A 23,742-nucleotide genomic window follows, 5' to 3' on the forward strand; every position below is an offset into this window, starting at 1 on the left:
GTTCTCGTTCTTCGAGCATGTGTTTCTATCTAAGACCCAAGAGGAAGCTAGCTCCTTAAAACAGGCATGTGAAACACAAGGCGAAAAGAATAATGATGAGGAACCGGTCAAGGTCGAGCTTAGACGAAGTAAAAGAGCTCGGGTAGAAAAATCCTACAGATTGGAGTTTATCACTTTCATGTTGCAAAGTGAACCCCGGAGTTACTCAGGAGTCGTAAGCTCTTCTGATGAATCTCACTGGAGAGAGACAGTTGCATCTGAGATAAAATCTATCTTGCAAAATCACACTTGAGAACTTGTAGATCTTCCTCCCGGAAGTAAACCACTATGTTGCAAGTGGATTTTCAAGAAGAAAGTGAAGTTAGATGATACAATTGATAAGTATAAGGCTAGATTGGTAATCAAAGGATATCGACAATGAGAAGACCTTGATTACTTTGATACATATTCTCCCGTGTCGAGAATAACTTCCATTAAAGTATTGTTGGCTATAATCTCTCTATGGAACCTCGAAATACATCAGAGGGATGTAAAGACAGTCTTTCTAAATGGGGATTTAGAAGAGGAAATCTACATGGAGCAACCTAAGGGATTTTCTGTGTCAGGATGAAAAAAATAAGATTTGTAGATTGGTGAAGTCCTTATATGGCTTGAAACAAACACCAAAGCAGTGACATAAAAAATTTGATAATGTCATGAAGGAATGTGAATTCAAGATTAATGAATGTGATAAATGTATCTACATGAAAGTCATAGAGAATGACTATGTCATCTTGTGCCTATATGTAGATGACATACTTATCATTGGAAGTAATGATAAGATAATCAAATCTACTAAAAACATGTTGAACTCAAGATTTGACATGAAAGATATGAGCCTAGCTGATGTGATTCTAGGAATCAAAATTCTTAGAACAACAGAAGGACTTATTCTTAGTCAGCCCCATTACATGGACAAGATTCTTGAGAAATTCACCAAGGGTGATACTGCGTTGGCACGAATGCCGATAGATATGAGTTGACATCTATCAAAAAATCAAGATGACAGTATCTCTCAGATAGAATACTCTCGAGTGATTTGAAGTCTGATGTATCTGATGAGTTGTATATGACCAGACTTGACCTACGCAGTAAGTAAATTAAATAGATACATGAGTAATTCCGATGTTGAGCACTGGAAAGGAATAATAAGAGTACTGAGGTACTTGAGGTATACTCATGAATATGGACTGCACTATACAATATATCCTGCTGTGATCGAAGGATACAGTGATACGAGTTAAATATCTAACATAAAAGACTCTAAGTCTATGAGTGAATATATATTCTTTTTGGGAGGTGCAGCCATTTCCTGAAAATCTTCTAAGCAAACGGTAATAATCAAATTCACGATGGCATCTGAGTTGTGGCTCTTGACAAATATGGTGAAGAGGCTAAATGACTACGGCAATTATTAGAAGATATTCTGATATGGCCAAAACCTGTACTGGTAATTGGCAAACATTGCGATAGTTAATCAGCAATCGGTCAGGCACATAGCCATTTCTATAATGGTATGTCTAGACATATACGTCGTAGACATAATACAATTAGACAACTACTCTCAATGGGAGTTATCGTTGTTGACTATGTGAAGTCAAAAGAAAACCTAGCAGATCCATTGACCAAGGGGTTAAATAGAGAGTTAGTTGCAAGCTCATCGCGAGGGATGAGCTTGATGCTGATGAGAAATGTTGGTGTAAAAGAAATCCAACCTATATGTTGGAACCCCATGTTGTTTTGATGTGATCAAACAAGTTAAGTTAGGTCTGTGGTATTTTGACTCTGTGTCTAAGTGCCCAGGAACTTAGGAGCACAGGAAGTCGAGCGGAAGACGCAGCTAGCGAGAATGATGGCACTGGAGAGAGCCGATGGGCTCGGTGTGTCTGAGGGACGAGGCGCTACGAAAGAGTACACCGACGGACGAGATTGCATGCAGTGTTTCCGAGGGACGAGAAGTCGGAGCGGAAGATTGCTCGGGGAGCAAGAGACACAACCAGCGAGAAGGTCGGCACGGGAGAGAGCCGACGGGCTCGGTGCATCTGAGGGACGAAGAGTTGCGGATGAGAAGGAAGCACGCAACGATTCTGAGGTACGAGAAGCCGAAGTAGAAGCCTGCTCGAGAAGGTCGGAAGTTGGGTTCGGGTGAGCCTTATTTCAGTTGGCCGAAATCACCCAAGCGAGTAGAGCCGGAGCGAAAGAAATTGATGCGTTAGGTTCTCTCCATCGTGCCTACTTCCGCCATGAACTGCTCCTCAACGCCATTGTTCAAATTGTCGCAAAAGACCATGACCGCCACCAGCACACCGTTGGGTAATTCACCTTTTTACACTAATCCAAATCCGCCAGCGCCCAGGTGGGTGGCGTAGTTGCTGGTGAAGAGAGCAAGCTGCTGAGAAGTGAATCTGATAGGCTTCTCCCTAGCTATTTCATCCCGTAAATTCTTGAACGATATTTCACAAAACTTATAAGGATATTATGCTTGATTGTACTAAAGCACCTAAAACTGCTAAGATGATAAGGACACTTAAATTGAAAATACTTTTTAAAAGTTTTCAAAATTAATAAATATTTTTTAGAAACCTATTTTCAAAATGTTTTAATGGAATTCATGCATGATTGAGTGTACTTATAAATAATTTTTAACAAACTTATTTCTTTGAAAATTGGTTAATCAACACTTAGACACAGATGCAGACTCTCTAGGTCAACACTAAGTTTCATAGACACTTAGGTAGAGTTTCTTGTGGCTATCAAAGGTAATCTGGAGGTGTCAGGTGATGGGGTAGGGAGCATTGAAACATTTTGAAAATTTCTTGAAAAATATTTTAAAAATTCTTAAACACATGTTTGAAAAATATTTTTGAAAACTTTTAAAAATATGTTTGAAAATTTCTTGAAAAATATTTTAAAAATTTCTTGAATAATGTTTTGACAATTCTTAAACATATGTTTGAAAAATACTTTTGAAAACTTCTGAACATATTTTGATTTTTTATCAAAATTACTTTAGTTATTCTTTTAATTTGGATTAACCTCTAAGACATCTAGAAAGTTTTTCTTGTGATTAACAAGGATTTCTAAGGGTGTGTCAGGTTGAAGGGGAGTCATGATTAAAGGATCAAACACAATTTTCAAAATTCATTCAAAATTAGACTATGGAAACCCTTTTAAACATCTTGCAAACTTTTTGAAAAATGTTTGACAAATCATCTTGCAAAAACTTTGAAATAACTTTTCAAAAAAAAATTAATAATGTTTTTAGACAAAATTTTGAAAGGAAATTTCTGAAAATTCATTTTAACTTAAACAATTTTTGAAATTCATTTATTTTACCTAACTCACTGTGATCAAAGGGGGAGAATAAAGATAAGTTCAGTTAGAGGAAGTTAGTAAAAAAAATTTTTTTAAAAATTTTCATGTTGTAATTTATTTTAAAGTTGCAAATTTATGCCTGAATTGTTAGTTTAGTAATTTCTTTAAATTACTATCTGTTTGTGTTACCCTAACCTGAACTTGGGTTGATGCACATCAAAAAAGGGGAGATTGTTGAACCCCGTGGTAGTTTTGATGTGATCAACTAAGTTTAGGTTAGGTCCTGCTTTGTGTTTGATCCTTGTGTCTAAGTGTGCAGGAGCTTAGGAGCGCAGGAAGTTGAGCGGAAGACGCAGCTAGCGAGAAGGATGACACGGGAAGGGAGCTGACGGGCTCGGCGCGTCCGAATGACGAGAGAGCTGCGGAAGAGTACACCCGGTGGGCATGAAGAACATGCGCGGTGTTCGAGGGACGTAAAGCCGGGACGGAAGATTGCTTGAGGAGAAGGTCGGGAACTCAGTTCGGGTGAGCCCTATTCCGGATGGCCGAAATCACCCAAAGAAGCCGAACCAGAGCAAGTCAACTGGAAGTTGACTTGTCAATGGTTCGGTCGACCGAACCTCCTGATCGGTCGACCGAACCCCTCTCAATCAGCAGCCAACCACCAATGCCACGTCAAAAGCTGACCGTTGGTAAAGCTGATCGATCGACCGAATCTCCTGATCGGTCAACCGAACCAAAGTTAATCCAGAGACTTAGTCGAGCAAGTTAATCGGGCCAACTCAGCTGGAGACCATTGGCCGATCGGTCGACCGAACATAAGGATCGGCCGACTGAACCAAAGCTCGATCCTCAGAGACTGCACCTGGACAAAAGACTGGGCAGGTACAGCAGGTTCGGTCGACCGAACCTGGGGATCGGTCGACCGATCCCTCTCGAGTCAAACCTGATCCCGAAGGTTCAGGTTATCTGATAAGCTCTAGAACCCCTATATAAAGGAGGTCTCAGGTAGCTATTGAGGTGACAACGAAATCGAACTACAATTTTTGTACTTTCATTCTAGCAATAGTTCTGTGCTTCCAAGTGTGTAAAAGACTTCTCCGCCTTCAGAGAAGGAGATCGTTCATAGGGCTTTATTACTGCCTTGGATTAACAACCTTCTTGGTTGTAACCAAGTAAATAGCTGAGTCCTTCTTTTCTGTTCATAGTTTAGTTTTGTTTAAATTTATAACTATTGCATTTGTTTGAGTTTAAATTGGTTGAGGAGGGTATAGCTTTTATTTGCAGGCAATTCACCCCCCTCTTACCGGTCCCTGCTGCACCATCACATGTCTCATCCTTAGATCCCGACATTCTCCCTACCTTGACCTCAATCGCCGACATCATTCTTGTCTCGGCCTCAGATCCTAGCATCCTCCTTGCCTTATCCTCGGATGTCAGCATCCTCCTTGTCTTGGTCTTAGTCGTCAACATTGTCTTTGTTTCGGTCTCAGATCTTGGTATCCTCCTTGCCTCAGCCTCATATCTCAGTATCCTCCCTGCCTCGGCCTCAGTCATCGACATTGTCCTTGTGTCGACCTCAGATCCCAGCCTCCTCCCTACCTTGGCCTTGAATCTTGACATTGTGCCTGTCTCGCCCTTGGATCCCAACATCGTGCATATCTCAGTCTCTGATCCCGACATTCTCCCTACCTCGGCCTCGATCGCTAACCTTATCTACCCTCAAGGTCACTCACATCAACCTCATTTCCTCATTCGTCCTCAGATCGGGCCCACACCTTATGTGGCCTACCAAAAACATGTGAGGGGCATGTGGATAAGGAGATAACATAACTTCCTCAATAATGAATGGAGAAATGATTAAGTAGTTGTTAGATTAGTCTCTTGGTTGATTCTATTATGAATGCAAAAAAAAAAAAAAAAAAATTCTAAACCCTATTGATCTTGAAAATTTTTAGAAAATAGGAAAATAAAAGTCACTATCAAAAAATTTTATTAATCCAAAATATTCTCCCTAAATATCAACTAATCAATTTTTCCTCCAAATCGGGCACTCAACTAAAGGATGCTGGGCTTCTGGACTGCCCGCTGTGAGCGCTTCCCGATTTATCCTGGTGGTCAGCGAAAAATTTTTATGGGGTTGAACCGGTCATCTCAGACTCATGTTACCCAACCTGATTAATTATTTTTTTATATAAACTTTAAATAAATAAATAAAGGAAAGAAATACTTAAAAAATTCTAAAATCGCTAAATATACTCAAACTTAAAAACTAAAGATAAATATTACCAAATAAAATAAAATATCAAAAAATCTAAAAATTATAAAAATAAAAATTTACTAAAATTAATTTTAAAAAGTCTGACAACCCATATCAGTCCTCCCGAGTTGAAAAAGAATTTCTTTCTCGAATTTATAATAGTATCATATGATTGCCCAGAAGAAAGATCATCTGACTCTAAATGAACAAAATTTTCTATCAACAGTTGGATTTTAAAGGTCTGGAATTTAAATTTCGATAAAGTCGAGGTAAATGTCTCCCTCATGTGTTAGTCACTATTCCAAAGATTAATAGCCGCCCGTGATTTATCTCCTCTTGATCCTGGGACGAATTGACACGGACACTGGAGACGAACATATTCACTTTTTACCACCAAGATAACAAAACAAGTTAATCCCACAAAATTATTCGAGATGATAAATAGTAATTACATTTGTAATTGAAAATGCGGGATCGAACTATAAAAATATCAGAGATATAAATTTTCAAACTCTGTGTATTTCATTTTATCTGTCACTTGTCCTCTCGATTACATGATGATCTTGGATTAGGTGCGACCGAAACACGGGGACCAACGATTTACTTTTTACAGCAGAGAAGATAGCAGAACGAGTTGACTCCTCTGTGTTAATATTTGAATCTGCAACACGTGGATCTCTCAATTTGGCAGCAACATCATCAATGGATGAGGAAACAAATTCTGCAACATCTGGAGGGCCCCAAAGTGGAGAGAATGAAAATAGGCAACTTGAATTTCGAGTTGCAATGTTTAGTGTATAGCTATTTCCATAATTTCTGGAATTTGCTTCGCAATCATAGCTTCACTGGAGGCCCCCAAAGTGGAGAATCCTTTTTCCTAGGTAACATCGAATTTGAGATGATAAATTTAATCCCATCAAAGTTTTTTAATAGTCAATAGAGTAAATCAGGGAGCACTCTTAATGGACAGCTCATAAGCCTAACATTTGATCGTTGCTCATCTCATTTGAAGAAAAAATCACTATAAATATATCATAATTAAGAATCTTTTATATCGTTGTTATTTAATGAAGAAATAGCAACACCTAATTAGTCCTGATTTAATATCCTGAGTGTATTTATCTGATTTTATAAGTGAATCCTTAAAAATTAATAGATTCTCACAAATGATTAAAATCTTAGGGTCATCATCATAAAGTACATCGTCATATAGTAGCTCACTAGTTAATTCATTACATAGCCTATTTCAATCTTATCCTCATATCTTTCTCAAAAGAACTTTTATCTAAATTAAAAATAAAACAACTTACAATCTTTAAGATCTCGGATATTGCTTCCTCAGTCAAAACCTATCTATCATGATCTCGACCCTGTATCTCATGATCTTCAAGATCTTACGTCGCTGGACGTTGGGATAATTCTATGACTTGTAAATCTTCAAGTAAATCTTCTCAGCCGGAACTTGCCTGTTACGATCACAATCACAATCACAATCACAATCACAACAACAACGACCATCTATGGGATCTAGAGCTCTAATATCAATTGACGCTGACTGGATATCGATATATCTTATGACTAGTATTGATTTTGTTGATTTGACTACTAATATAAAAAATAATCTTCTAAAATCTATTGATTTCAAAGAATTAGAGAAAATCTAAAAATCAATAGGTATTACTAAAAAAATATTATTAATCCAAAAATTTCTCACTAAATATCAACTAAATAATTATTTATATAAATTCTAAATCCTAATACGTAAAAAAAATATAAAAAAATCTTAAAAGGAAAAAAAAGACTCAAATCTTAACATTTATAAACGGAATTAAAATTTAAAAATGGTTCAGATAGAAATTATTAAAAATAACTAAAATATAAAAAAAAAACTCAATTTTTTTTAAAAAAAAACACAAATTAATTTTAAAAATTTAATGAATCCTCCTGCCGTCCAGCCGTAGCAATTAAAAAAAAATGGAGAAGACAGATTAGTTTTGCCAGTCTTGAACCAGCACTGTTTTAACGTAGATGATCCATTGACCTTTCCGTCTAGCGTTCAATTACAAATATATCAGGTTAAAAATGATGTGCTCGTGATGGATGATCGCTTGTCGTCCCCCGACTGAACGGCAGAGTAATTGAATACAATATTATTGTCTCCTAGTCCTTACGGAGTCATACACACAACTTCACTGTAGAAAGAGTACAAACATGTATTTCCAATACAAACAAAAACTTGTTTATATTTGAAACAATCCATCTTATTCGAGATCTAACGAGAGAATTAAAATCGAGTTAATCTTATTTTAAATTTCCTTCTTTGTCCTGTGCCAATTGCTTTCTTCCTTTCCTCTCCAGTCTCCTCCATTCGACTTCGAATGATCCCCTGTTTCAGATCGCTATATCTCTATAGTAGAATCAGTCTTCACACTTTCTAAATCATGCACGATTTGATCAACAACACTCATCATGAACTCGAACATGATTCAATGCTATGAACAAACATAAACATATAAATGGTCGAACTCACTAAATATTTGTAGATAAAATTTGATAGGGCCAATCAAATAATGTAACATTTCAAATATAATTTAGTTACGCATACAAATATAATTTAGGTAGCATTTGCAATAAACTTCACTCGTGAGTTTCGATTCCGATCTCATATTTGCGCATGATGGGCGTAGTCGCACTGTAATTGCTCAACGACGAGCCGGTGGTGGTGTTGCCGCCTTCGTTCCACACATCAAATTCCGGACCTGCTCCGTTCAAATAGGGAAATGGATCATTCATGGGCACCGGAACGATCTCCATCTCCCCTTCCAACATCTTCACCACCTTGCTCATCGGAGGCCTCGCGTCCGCATTCATCTGCACGCACCACAAAGCCACCTTGCACATCCTCTCCGCCTCCTCTCTGTTGTCTTCCTCGATCTCACAGTTGGATATGATCTCCCCCAATGCGCCGCCCTCGAATTTCTGATACACGAACTTGGGAAACCACCGCAGGCTCTCAGTGCCGCTGCCGGTGGCAGCACCGCGGTTCCACTTCCTCCCTACTACGTCAAACAACAGCATCCCGAAACTGTACACGTCGCACTTGTGCGTCACCGGCAAATTCATCCATATCTCCGGCGCCATGTAGCCGGGAGTACCCCTGTTTCCGGTCAGGGTGACGTGGCTGGCCACCCTGTTCATCAGCTTGGCTAGTCCGAAATCGGCCACTTTGGGGTTGAAATTGGAGTCGAGGAGGATGTTCCCTGGCTTAATATCGTAGTGAATGATCTTCTGTTGGCACTCCTCGTGCAGGTACCTGATTCCCTTGGCCGTGCCGATGGCCACCTCGTGCATCGTCTCCCAATTCAGCTTTTGGTCCTTATCGTACAAGTATTTGTCTAGGGAACCTTTCTCCATGTACTCGTACACCAGCGCTCTCACGGCGGCGTCGAAGCAGAAGCCGTAAAGGCGGACGAGATTGATGTGGTAGGTTCTCCCCATCGTGCCCACTTCCGCCATGAACTGCTCCTTGACGCTATTGTCCAAATGGCAGCGGAAGACCTTGACCGCCACGGGCACGCCGTTGGGTAATTTGCCTTTGTACACTGATCCGAATCCGCCGGCCCCCAGTTGGGTGGCGTAATTGCCGGTGAAGAGATCGAGCTGCTGAGAAGTGAATCTGATGGGCTTCTCTCCGGCTATTTCATTCAGGAAATCCTCCACCGTTTTATTCCAAATTTTCTCGTTGGTAATCGCAGGATAGGATGGAGTCGTCGACGATGCCACCGGGATTGCTGCGTTGACGTTGATCACCGGTGAGCCAAGCTTGTTGATGCACTTGCAGATTAGCACGACGATGACGACGAAGAAGACGATGCTGATCACCGATGACAGTACTGCGAGATTAATTTAATTGCACATCAAAGGTCTAGAGTTTTAATACCACGAGAGCTAGCTCTGTTCGTGAAGGCGATCGATGAACAGGATTGCAAGAAGCTGTAGTGTTCTTACCAACCGCTGTGGCTGCGGATCCGTCGCCACTGGAATCGGACATGCTGATGAAAAAAAAAAAAACAGGATGAAAAAGAAAAACTTCAGGAATCAATCGACGTTATGGGGACCGAGGAGAAGAAATCAATTGTCACAAGGAGGAAGGAGGACGAGGATCTCTATTGAATTTGAAGAGTTTTTATAGTTCCAATGCGAGTGGAAATGTAATGTAATGTAAGTTCTGATTATTCCATGCATTAGCTTATCCATAACGTCCAGTGGCCCCAAGGGATGCCGAGTATGCATATCGATGAGGGAAAAAAAATCTCTTCCAACTTCTAGTTGGTGCAGGATCAGATTATTGGTATAATTAATATTAATGATCAAACTTAAATTTTGATGAATAATAAATGGATTAAAATTAGAAGTTATATTTGTCTAATCTTTTTATCGAGTGCGTAGGAATCGATGAGTATAGAAAACCTGACACTAGGTTGAAGTCCAGATGTACGATTTTGGCAAGAAGTCCAGCTAAATCTGCGGGACCTGATAGTTGGTTGAAATCTAGTTGGGATGTTGGATTCTAGATGATTGGTTGAAGTCCGGATGTATGATTCCGGCAGGAAGATCTAGTGGCTCAAAAGACAAATCAAGTGACTACAAATGGTAAGTGAGGTAAGTCATTGGAGGAGATTAATCTAGTAAGTATGAGTCTCGGTGGGGCTGTAGGCGCTGGTCCGATTTAGGTCCATTTTAGAAACTTAAACTGAGACTATGACTAGATCCTGATCTTAGGAAGACAGGAGCTAATTAATAATGTCATCTCTGTATTGTGTTGGAGCAATCTAGGTACCCTAGATTTTGATATTTGGGTAAATGTTTAAGTTAAGTTTATTATTGTATTTAATGTGCCTATTGAGTATGTAGGTATAAGAAAGTCCAAGTGTGAGTCTTGGCGGTATAAGTCCAAGTATATAGTCTTGGCAACGTAAGTCCAAGTATGACTTGGCGATGGTTGAAGTCCCAGAGGTGAGGAGCCTCTTGGCAATGGAAGACCCGATAACAAAAGAAACGACTGAAGAAAGCTCTTGAAGGCAAGCCGTGAAGGATAAGGAAGCATCCGAGAGACGCAAAGCTGATGGAGGAAGCTAGAAGGCTAGGTCTAGATTGGTCAGGCAAGGATGAGTGTTGAGTGAATGTACTTGAAGGTTAAAACCCTAGGGTTAGGGTTTGATCAGTCGACTGGTGGTTGTACCAGTCTATTGGTACATGCTCAGTCACTCGGGGAGCGAACAAAATGCCTTTGTTCGCTCAACCCATGTGGAGCAGTCGACTAGTGTTTGCATCAGTTAACTGGTATTGAGTCGTTGGCCTGTAATGGTCAAAATCCACTTTTTATCAGTCAACTGGTGTTTTTACCAGTCAACTAGTGGCGGAAAACATAGCTAAGTATTTCCTCCCGAACTCTATTTAAGAGAGCTCAGGGTGCTGGGGCAAGGTAGACGAAATAGACTTGGTTAAAGTCTATTAGAAGTCTCCTAAGTGCTCTAAGCTCTTCTTGTGATCTAAGGATCAAGGTTATGGTGACGTTTCTCAACCGAGAAGGAGGTTTGAGCTAGTCGGGTTTTTCGGAGAGTTATCCACCGACGAATTGGGATCGTCCATCTTACGGACCAGCCGTAGAGTAGGAGTAAGTTATCTCCGAACCACGTTATATAAACATGTCAGGTTTGTGTGTTTCCTTCTTGTTCATTGTCTTGTAGATTAGGTTTCTTCTTGTTAGTGTCGTTTGTATTTCCGCTGCATACTACAAAGTTGTAGGAAGCGATCAAACTAGGTGATCGGCTATTCACCCCCTCTAGCCGGGCATCAAGGTCTCAATATATTGTGCTAACTTTATTTTATAGGTTATATTTTATTGTGCTAATCTTATGATACAGGAAATCATATAGGTTAAAAAAAAAGCTCCAAGCGCCCGGACATAGTCTAAGCACCTAGAGGTCCGGGAGCCCGGAGTTGGTCCAAGCGCTCGGACAGGGGCCAAATGGGCAGCTAACTGAGCTAAGGTGGCACACGCTGATTGACCAATAGGTTATACAGTCTATGCACCCGGACTGGTCCGGGCGCCCAGAGTTGGATAGATTTTTCACAGATAGAGCTTCACCGAGGTACGATCACGTTAGCGGTCCAGGCACGTAGGGGTGGTCCATGTGTCCAGAGTTGGCTATAAAAAAAGCTTCGAACAACAGCCTCAGAACATCTTTTGCTCTGACTTTCGTACTCTTGCGTGTGCTACTTCGAGAAGACTCCGCCAACACCAAAAGACTGCTTCCAACACCAACACACGGACGCTTCAAATTCTACATCTCTGTGTTGGTAAAACTTTAAGTTATAGATATTTGTTTTATTGTTAAGGAAAGTGTAGAGTGTTACAATTTCCTCATATTATTCTATGTAGTCGATTACTCTACTATGAGTTTACCAGTAGGGGATTTTAGCGGATTGTCCATCGATAAGCCTAAGTGACCTGAGTCTTGGAGTAGGAGTCACTGAAGGCTCCAAATCAAGTAAAAATACTTGTATTCACTTTCTCATAGCTTCCTCTTTCTTAGTTTAATTTTTCACTGCACACTTTCTTTTAAGTTTCGAAAAAGATTAAGTGTCTTTAAAACCACATGATTTAGCCCCTCCCCCCCTCTCTCTACATGCATCGATCCTACACTGACAATTGGTTGAAGTCCAGATAGAGCATCTAGCAGGAAGACTTGGTGGGTCAAGAGTCAAATAAGTCGGCAAATGGTAAGTAAGGTAAGCACTAGAGGAGAGAGACCCAGTGAGGATGCATTCTCGGTTGAGGAAATAGTAAGCATAGTTTCGACCTAGGGTTTTCAGCAAAATCCAAAGTTAGGATCGGACAATTACGAGACTGTCAAAAAATTTTTTTTTTTTCATATTATGCTTATTGTGCTAACTCTGTGGTATAGGAAATTGAAAGCTGGAAAATGGGCTTTCAGGCTCTCAAGAAGGGTCTGACACCCCAAGTGGGTCCAAGCACCTAGATTGGCCTGAACCCAACCACTCATGCAGATGATTTGGCGCACTCTAATTAACTGGCACATGTCAACTTCTAGGTGCTCGGGGATGGTCCAGGCACCCGAGAGTGGATAGTGTTGGGGATCGTTGGAGGTTGGCAAGAGGGAAGGGGTTGAATAGCCCTGCACACTTAGACACAGGGTCAAAACACCACAGGCCTAACTTAACTTGTTTGATCACATCAAAACAACTTGGGGTTCCAACAGATAGAGGCTATTGGATAGAGCTTCACCGAGGTGTAGCCACGTCAACATTCCAAGCCCTCGGGGATGGTCTAGGTGCTCAGAGATGAATAACTCAATGTCAAAGCAGGAACAGATAAATCTTAGTCTAGGCGCCCTGAAATGCCTATAAAAGGAGTTTCGACCAGCAGTCATAATCATCAATTTCTACAAGTCATTTACATGCTTCCTCGACCATTTAGCTGCTCCAACCTCATACTAATGTGCTACAACACTGCTACGGCAAACGGACCAATTCCAATATTCGAGCTACTCATTTCTCCATCTTTGGTTGGGTAATTTTTAATTTACAGATAATTATTTTTTGCATAAGGAAATGTAGGTTTGTTACACTTCCTCTTTCTTCTCCTTGTACTAAATTGTGATTAATTAGTTAATTATCCGTTGCAAAGGTCCAAAGGACTTAAGTCTTAAAGTATGAGTCATCGAAGGCTCCAACCCAAGTAAAAACCACTTATGTTATGTTTTTTTTCTCTTTTTGTTTGTATCTTCTTTCCTTTGCACAATTGTTTTTTATAAGTCTGAAAAAGAACGAGTTTTTAAAGTGACATGATTCACCAACCCCCTCTCATGTGCACATCGATCCTACAATTAGTATAAGAGCTAGGTCTACGTACTCTAAATTGGTGCAACCACCAATCAAGCAGGGGGTTTCTATAATTGTTTTTCACCTTATTCGATTTTGAGCTTTTTGATTTAAGTTAGAATTGGTGTAATCACCCCTTTTGATAATCTCTTTTCGTTTGTGATTTTTCACTGCTTGAAATTGGTGCAACACGACTCAAGCTTTCTTTTCGTCTTTTTTTTATCTTTCTTCCCACACTATTTACCTAAAGATAGAGTCTTGTAAACCTTCTTGAGCCTTGTCTGTTTTGAACTAATGGACCAAAGTGAAGGCTACAACACTACTCACCCTTCACTCTTCAGTGGGGATGATTTCCCTTACTAGAAGAAAAGAATGGAAGTATACCTGAAGACATACATCGACCAATGATTTTCCATCTGACGAGGATACAAAGTGCCAGTAGATGATATTACAAAACAGCCACTTGACCTGGAGAACTGGAACCTAAAAATGAAGAAAAAGACCCAAGTTGATTTAAATGCATTGAACACTCTTCAATGATGACTGACCAAGAAAGAACTCAACCTAATCGGACTGTTCGAGAATGTGAAAGAACTCTGGGACAAGCTGATCGAGTTGTACGAAGGCACAAGCAATGCTAAGGTAATAAAATGAGACTTTTTGTCAAATAATTTATTTAACATTAAAATACAGGACTGAGAAACGACGAGTCAACTTCACGTAAGGATCAAGGATATCCTTAATGGACTGCATCTGATCGGTCACTAATTAGAAAATAGGGATGTAATCAAGTATGCTCTTAACTCTTTCCCTCGAAATGCACTATGGACATCTATAGTAGATGCCTATAAAGTTTCAAGAAATTTGAATAAATTAAAATTAGATGAGTTATTTTGTGAATTGAACTCCTTCAATAGACTAACTCAAAATAGATTGAGAATGATATAGCTTTTCTTGCAGGTTCGACAAAGGAGGTGAAGTCAAGAACTCAAACCAAGCCCGAGTCAAAGAATGAATTCAACTCAGAATCAGATGAAGAGGAGTAACTCGTGAACTTGGTATGGAAGATGTTCACTAGAAAGAAGAAAAAACTTCACCAAGAATGATTTACAAAAAATGATCAAGTCAACAACCAACGACACAAAGGCAAACATCACTTATTTTGGATGTAAAAAGAAGGGTCATTTCAAACACGAGTGTCTAGATAAAAAAGAAGACAAGTACAAAAAGATAAAAGAAAAGGGGCTATAAGACATCTGGGATGAACCTTCCTCAAAAATAGAAAATCGAAAGCAAGCTAGCTACCTTGCACTAATGGCAGTCGGACTCGAGTCATAGAGCAATTCGGATCAAGAAGATGAGTCCGAGTACGAATCAAACCATAAGTCGGTACTCATTTTTGAAGATTCTAATGAGGTAACATCTATTTTAAATATAAAATTCTTTAAAGTAATTTCATGCTTAAATAGAAAATTAACTAAATTGGAAAATCAAGTTAAATTGCTCCGTAAGGAAAATCAAGACCTTAAGGAATAACTTAATCCAAACTCTCTAACTACACAAGTTCAAAATAGAGACTCAACTCAAGTTGCAAAACTTGAGGAAGAATACTTTGTTGAAATGTGAAATTAATAATTTTAAAACACTACTAGAAAAATTTACAACAAGATCTAAAAATTTAGATTTAATACTTGGATCACAAAGAGCTGTATATAATAAGTTCGGACTAGAATATAAATTCAGCTCAACAAATAAATCATTTATTTCACTAATTAAGCAAAACAAGAAACAAATCAAAGCTTGGGTTCCTAAAGCTTACCTAATAAAACAAGTAGGAAAAAATCAATTCTATATACCCAAAATGAAATTTACTATATAAAAACAAAGACATAAAACATATGATTCAATGGGAGACATCAAATTAGTTGGCACCTAAAAAACATAGTCTACCCATTTGGAAGGACCAAAAGAATTTAGATATCTCCATAATAATATGATATTGTCCACTTTGGGTCTAAGCCCTCACGTTTTTATTTTTGGATTCTATCCAAAAGGCCTCATACCAATGAAGATATCTTTCCCTTATAAGTCCATGATCCTTTCTATGTGTTTTCAATGTGAAACTTTGTTTGCAACCATTGCAATCCAATAGATAGTACGTTAGGAAAATTTTATCCAGGCTGGGTGAGACATACCTCACTTAGTCTACTTAACTGAGTGGAACTAACCGGAACTATCTCGCCACATCCTAGACTAGTTAGACCAAGGTTTTACAATAGGAAGGTTAAATGCACAATTTCTTAAAAAGACTTTGTCTAAAAATGGTTGTTGTTCTGATACTCAAAAGGGGTCTTGTGCCTTATCACAGTGTGGAAGTCAATTTTTTAAATGTGTATTTAACTAACTAATGGTCAAACATAAATCTAACACAAAATTAAACTATCTTCAAATAAAAATTTAACTAACTCATTATAAAAAACTATAGGAATACCTTGGTTGAAAAATTAGATCGGATGAGAAGATTAAGAACCTTAAATTAAAATCCAAATTCAAAATTAAATTCAAATTCAAATTCAAAATTAAATTAAAACTTAAATTAAAACAAAAATTAAAAATTAAATTAAAAACTTAATTTAAACTTTTAAAATAAAAACTTACATTAAAATTTAAATTAAAACTTAAATAAAAAAGTTAATTAAAACTTTAAAAATAAAAAACTTACATTAAAAACTAAAATAAAAAATTAAATTTAAAACTTAATTAAAAATTAAATTTAAAACTTAATTAAAAATTAAATTAAAATTAAAATTAAAAACTTAACTAAAACTTAAAAATAAAATTAATTTAAAACTTAAATTAAAATTTTAACTAAAATTTAATTTAAAAAATTAAAGACTAATTAAAAACCAAATTTAAAATGTAATTAATTAAATGATAAAAAAAACTTAATTAAACTTAATAAAACTTAAATTTAATTGAAACTTAAACCTAGCCTTAACTTAAACTTAATCAATATTTTTAAAGTTAATTAATAATCACTCCTACTTTTTTAGAAATCTAAGTGGATATTGGATAATAGTCGTTCCAGACATATGACTAGGGATTGTTGGGATCCTAGATGGCTAGAGAAGGGGGGGGGGGGGGGGTGGGGGGTGAATAGCCTCTTAAAAACTTAAACACAAATTTCTACAAAGAAACTTGTTAGCACAGCGGAATTAGGAAACTAAAACAAAGAGGAAACAAGCACACTAACACACGGATTTACAAGGTTCGGGGATAACTTGCCCCTACTCCTTGGCGTGTCCGTAAGGTGGACGACCCCTGATCTTCGGTAGATCGCACCCCGGATAAATTCCGGCTAAAGATCCTCCTTCTCGGTGGAGTAACCTCTCCACAAAGTCTCAAGAAATATATATGTTAAAGCACAAGACTTACAGAGCTCGGTGGCAAAGAAGAATGAACTAACACTTACAACCACGCGAGGATCAATGGAAACAGAGAACTCACAGATAGCAGTTTCTCACCCGAGAGCTCAAGAACTTAGCACACCTCAACGATCAACAGAACGTTTTGTTTTCTTTTTCCACTTTTTTTTTCTTTCTTGTTGTTCTTTCCTCTCGCTTTTTACTGCTTCTTAAGCCCCTGTTCTCTGCTGTCACGGATCGTGGTCAAACTGCACAGGATCATCGCTGCAGCCAATCCCTTTTCCTCCTTACCTGGTTCTCTGAACTCACACCAATGAAATCACAGTCTTCACTGGTGTCTTCTGAGCTCGAACCAATCACCAGGAGTCAAGCGGATCGCAGCCAGATCGCACCAGTAGCCGTTGATGCTTCAAATGCACCATGCACCGCGAATCACAGCAGAAAGGTCATTTGTCGTATTTCCTCTTATGGACTTAATTTGAAATTAGGCTTGGAATGATACCTGTGATCCTGCAAACTCAAAAGCTAACAGCACAGAGGGTTATATCACATGAATCAGGCAGATCAAATGCAGTGAAGGAATCGCAGAAACAGCGAACAAATCTGATTGTGTGTGGATCGGTCACTAGACCGATCCATGGACCGATCAGGACATATCCTGATCGGTCCGCAGCTTGTCTGATCGGTCGTGGAGACCGATCAGACTGCAGGTGGATCGGTCTCCACGACCGATCCCCTGCCTTCTTCTCTCCGCAATACCATCTCCTGATCGATCTCCAAGACCGATCAGATTGCACTCAGTGAGCTACTGAGTGTTTCCTGATCGGTCTACAGACCGATCAGATTACACTCAGTGTGCTACTGACAGACCGATCAGATTACACTCAGTGTGCTACTGAGTGTTTCCTGATCGGTCACCAGACCGATCCATGGAAACTTAGTTTCATTGGATCGGTCTGCCGACCGATCCACTGTCTTATGTATCACTGGATCGGTCTGCCGACCGATCCAATGTACCATGGAATGTCCACTTAGGTCCCTCTCTGACCTAATCCGGAGAACGAGCTACCGAGCCCTCTCCGACTTCGTCAGGTTCAGAGAACGAGTTACTGAGCACTCTCTGACCTAGTCCGGAGAACGAGCTACCGAGCCCTCTCCGACTTCGTCAGGTCCAGAGAACGAGCTACCGAGCCCTCTCTGACCTAGTCCGGAGAACGAGCTACCGAGCCCTGTCCGACTTCGTCCGGTCCAGAGAACGAGCTACCGAGCCTTCTCCGACTTCGCGTGCCAAGTTTCCAACTTGGACTTTTCCCTTCCACTTGATCAACCTTGATCATTAATCAAACCGAGTTTAATTAACATCTGATACAAACTTAAATCCGTGTCAACATCAAAACAACAGTCAGGTCAGACTGTATCAACAATCTCCCCCTTTTTGTTGTTTGACAACACGATTTAAGTTTAGATAAGAAATGTTCTTTCTTTTTTTTTCATAATTTTAGGGGAATCAAGATCCTCCTCCTAAAATGAATACACCACGATGTAAGGAAGTCAATAACGGGAATCAAAATCCTCCCCGTTATCTTCTCCCCTAAAATCAAACCTTCATACATCTCTAAACTTAGATATCTTCTCCCCCTTTGTCAAACACCGAAAAGGTGCGAATGGGGTGATAAGACTCAAAAGACTCCCCCTTAACCCATACTGTCTTTTTCTTAATGCACCTAGAGTTCTCTCTAAGTGTATTATATGACAGTAAGAAAGAGATAAGATACAATCAAGTCATGGCATAGGAACAACATATTAATATGAGCTGAAGCATAAGGAAAAGCAAGAAATAGACAAATGAATAGCAAAAATATATGAGTAGCATAAGTATCCAGGTCAGACAAAGATATCCAACAAATAGCATCCAAAACACAGACAGGCAAAGTGACACACAGAATGTATCAATCAATATCCTCACAACGAGGAACATCATCATCATCTGCTGGAGGCATGTAACCCTGAGGCGGCATGCTGGAGCTCGAAGGTGGATGACCCGAGAAGCAGCTGCTGCGTCACCAACTGCTGACTGCGTAAGTCATCGTAGCGCTGGTCGATCCGAACACACAGTCCATGGAGCTCAGCAGACAGCCGCTCATCGTGCTGATCGAAGCGGCTCTCTAGCTCAGCGATTTGCCAGCGCAGATCAGGATCGGCCTCATCAGCAGCAGCAGGAGGAGCAGCAACCTGTCGAGGAAGTGCCTGTGGTAACTCTCCCAGACCTCTCCCATCCTTCCATCGAACAGTCCCATTCTGTCCCAAGATACCGGACTTGGAAAATGCCCGTTTCCCAAGTCTGCAATCCTGTCTGACCATCTTCACTATCCTACCCTTAGACACATCTATCAGAAGGGTCTCGAGCCAATCTGTAATTATATGCCCATAAGGCATATAAATAATGGAGCTGCTAGGCTGAGTATATGAGATGATCGAAGAATAGATGCTGGACATAATGTCAAAGTCGAGACGCCGACGCAACCCATAAAGCATCAAACAATGATAGGGTCGGATCTCTGCTAGAGGTTTGGATGTGATTGGAAGAAGACAGTTTGTGACTATCTTAAAAAGAATATAGTCAGGGGCAGATAGTCGTAGGGCGGCAAAGGTGGGAAAATCAACATCCAACTCATCCAGTCCACCTGGTCTAGGATGACCGAAGAAGTACTCATAGATGGAATCAGGTGAGACATCAAATGGAGGAGGTAAAGGATCGGGTAAATCAGGATAAATGGGAAAAGGATCTCCTGAACACATTCGGCAACCTAGATACCCAAAGAATTCTACGACGGAAAAATCGATAGTTCTCTTACTGATTCTGGTTCTATAAGCACCATCACTGGTCTAATGAAGATTGTTGTAGAATTCAGATACTAGGTCATAGTTGATGTCCCTTTCTAGGTAGACTAACGAGTCAAGTTTGTAATATGCCAGGGTTTCGGATACAGAGGGACAAAACTCATCCATGTACTTTCGATCCACAGATCGACATGGGAGTAGCTTGAATGTCCTCTGTTGAAACACTTGTTCAAACTGTCGGTTCGGGAATCTCGAAGAAGAGGAAGGTTGAGGTCGGGAGGGTGCCTGAGACTTGGATTTCTCAGCAGATGACTTAGACGTACCCTCACCGGCTGATTTCTTCCTAAATAGGTCAAAAATGGGACATGGTCGGGGCAAATGGGAGTCCACGGGAGCCACAGAGTCGAGAACCGAGACAACACACAGAGATACACTGTGAAAAGAAACTAAAATGCCAAAAATGAACAGATTTCGGGGAGAAAGGAAGTTACCTGGGCGCCATTTGAGGCTTTCGGAGAAGATGGAGAGAAGAGTCGGGACTGAGGAGTGGTTCGGCTAGGGTTTTCGGCGTGAAATGAGAGGACGAAGGATTGGGGGAAGTTAAAGAGGGTGATCAGATCATAAGATCGGACGGCTGTCCGAACAGGAGAAATCCTGACCGATCAGGGAACGTCCTGATCGGTCAGGGAGTGTCCTGATCGGTCGTGGAGACCGATCAGGGAGCCTCCTGATCGGGCCCTGGACCGATCAGAGGTCGATCAGTAACTAGTGTTATGTGCCAGAACCCCTGATCGGTCTGCAGACCGATCAGATATCGAACAGAGAGGTGTAACTCTCCTGATCGGTCGTAGAGACCGATCAGATATCATCCTGATCGGTCCCTGGACCGATCAGTGTCTGATAATCAGTGATTTCAGTCTCTGAAATTCGTATCGAAAGCTCTGAAACTTGGTTCAACAACTTCCAAGTTCAGAACCTAGGATCTGAAGAGCCCACAGATTATATTCAGTGATACTAATGAATATTTCCTAATGATGAGCTCTAATGATTTGGAATTATTTAGGGCTCGAAAGTTTCAAACACTTCATAACAAATGTGTTGAATCTCAAAGTTTCAAAACCAGAGAAGTTTGTTTTGTTTGTTTGCTGAAACCAAGCTAATAAATCTGACTCAGGCTATCGGTTCAAAATATATCCTTGCTATGAGTAGTTACAAGTTTGTCAAAATATGTCAAAATTTCTTCACCAACTTGTCCTATTTTCAATCAAAATCAGGAAGGTATCAATCAAGGGTATCAATCAACACATGAACAAGGTTAGATGATTTCTAGACACAGGTCCAACCAAGATTCCTTGGTTGGAATATATGAGTAAGATCTAGGAGCCAAATACACATGAATTATGTAATGGCCTTCCCCATACTCAATTTATGTCTCTTCAACCTAATTATTCAAGGGATGCATGATACATTTTGAATAATTTGGTTGATCCTAGCATCTCACCCCATATTTAGCAAACAAAAACAATTTGTTAAACCTTATAGTTTGTGTGAGATGCCCCCAAGTTGCCCAAATTAATTTCCCAATTTCTCTTGTAGTTTTAGTTGTCTTTATTGATCATGATGAAATCCTAATGGCCTATTGAGCCAAACACATCCCCAATTCTCTCCTTAAATGACTAAATTCATTTTCCGGAAGGGGTTTGGTGAAAATGTCGGCTAAGTTTGACTTTGACTCAACATATGTGAGTGCAATGTCTCCCCTAGCTACGTGATCTCTAATGAAGTGATGACGCACTTCAATGTGTTTGGTCCTTGAATGATGGACTGGATTTTTCGTTAGGTTTATTGTGCTAATGTTGTCACACAACACTTGCACTCCTTTATATGAAAGTCCATAATCTTCTAGAGTGTGAATCATCCACAACAATTGTGATACACTCTCTCCCATGGCAATGTATTCAGCCTCGGTCGTGGAGAGAGCAACACAATGTTGCTTCCGACTTGACCAACTAATCAACGATGAACCTAAAAATTGGCAACCCCCACTAGTGCTTTTCCGATTCAATTTGCATCCAGCATAATCGGAATCGATATAGCCTATCAAATCAAAAGACTCCGTACGAGGGTACCACAGTCCTACTCTAATTGTGCCCTTGAGATATCTTAGAATTCTCTTAACTGCAGTTAAATGAGATTCCTTGGCACAAACTTGATATCTAGCGCACATACCCACAGCAAAAAGTATGTCCGGTCGACTAGCTGTGAGATATAGAAGACTACCGATCATGCTTCTATATTGCGTTAGATCAACTGGTTTCCCACTCTCATCATTGTCAAGACGAGTGTTTGTCGCCATTGGAGTGGATACTTCCTTAGAGTCACTCATTTTGAATTTTTTGAGCATCTCTTGAGTGTATTTCGTCTGATGGACATAAATTCCATCTCGAGTTTGTTTGATTTCAAGTCCAAGGAAGAATGTCAATTCTCCTACTAGACTCATCTCAAACTCACTTTCCATGTGAGAAATAAATTCATTCAAATAGCCCTTGTTATTTGAGCCACAAATTATGTCATCGACATACACTTGGGCTACAAAAATATTTTCACCATCTCTACGCAGAAATAGTGTTGGATCTATTTGACCTCTCACAAAACCCTTTTCTAGTAGGTAAGTTGACAACCTTTCGTACCAAGCTCGAGGTGCTTGTTTAAGCCCATAAAGAGTTTTCTTGAGCTTGTACACGTGGTTTGGAGCTTCAGTATTCACAAACCCTGGTGGTTGTTCAACATAGACCTCTTCTTTGATGAATCCGTTTAAGAAGGCCGATTTAACGTCCATTTGATAGAGCTTGAAACCTCTATGTGCAGCAAAAGCTAGCATTAAACGAATGGACTCTAATCGTGCCACGGGAGCATAAGTCTCATCATAATCGAGGCCTTCGACTTGACTATAGCCCTTGGCTACAAGTCTCGCCTTGTTTCTTACGACTTCTCCCTTTTGGTTTAACTTATTTTTGAAGACCCATTTAGTTCCAATAATGGTGGTCTTCTTAGGTCTAGGAACTAAGTCCCACACTTGGCTCCTTTCAAATTGACCTAACTCATCTTGCATAGCTATGATCCAGTCAGGATCGTGCAATGCCTCATCAACTATTTTTGGTTCAATTTCTGAGATCAAGGCGACCTCATTAGACTCATTTCTAAAGAATGATCTAGTCCTAGCCCCTTGTTGGATGTCTCCCACAATCTGGTCTTGGGGATGACTAGAGGCTATCCTAGATTGCCTTGGTGTTGGCGGTGCCTCATGAATGGTCTCACTAGGCACAGGCAGAGACTCAGCATCAGGCAAATGATCAGCCTGAGCCCTTTGTTGCCTTTGCTCATCGTCATCAGAGTCAACCTCGACTCTTTCTTCATTTTGATTATTCAAACTTAGATTTCTAAGTTAAAGTTGAATTTCTCCTACATCCCTTGATTGATCATTCGATTTAGGGATTTCTTCAAATACTACATCTGAGGACTCTTCAATCAATTTAGTCCTATTGTTGTAGACTCGATAGGCTTTGCTGGAGAGAGAGTACCCAACCAGTATCCCTTCATCAGCCTTAGCCGTGAACTTTCCAAGATGATCCTTGGTGTTCAAGATAAACACCTTACAACCAAACACCCTAAGATGTTTAATTGTAGGGGGTTTCCCAAACCAAAGTTCATGAGGAGTTTTTCCTAAAAACCTATGTATCAGGACTCGGTTTTGCACATAGCAAGCTGTATTCACAGCTTCAGCCCACAAGTAGCTCCGTAGTGAGTACTCATTGAGCATGCTTCGTGCAGCCTCTTGCAAAGCTCGGTTCTTTCTCTCCACAACCCCATTTTGATGTGAGGTCCTTGGAGTAGAGAACTCATGCCTATATCCTTTTTCTTGACAAAACTCTAAAAATCTATGGTTTTGAAATT

General features: G+C 39.9%; 1 protein-coding gene across 1 annotated transcript; it reads right to left on the reverse strand.

The window, feature by feature from the left end:
• Positions 1–8,251: 8,251 nt before the first annotated feature.
• LOC122028048 (G-type lectin S-receptor-like serine/threonine-protein kinase SD2-5) lies at positions 8,252–9,665 on the reverse strand. The gene is made up of 2 exons (XM_042587072.1): positions 9,623–9,665; positions 8,252–9,507 (listed from the first exon to the last, which is right to left on the reverse strand). The coding sequence occupies exons 1-2, from the start codon at positions 9,663–9,665 to the stop codon at positions 8,252–8,254; spliced, it is 1,299 nt and encodes a 432-aa protein (XP_042443006.1).
• Positions 9,666–23,742: the final 14,077 nt, after the last annotated feature.

The sequence above is a fragment of the Zingiber officinale genome, chromosome 10A (assembly GCF_018446385.1).
Source record: "Zingiber officinale cultivar Zhangliang chromosome 10A, Zo_v1.1, whole genome shotgun sequence".
Lineage (NCBI taxonomy): Eukaryota > Viridiplantae > Streptophyta > Magnoliopsida > Zingiberales > Zingiberaceae > Zingiber > Zingiber officinale.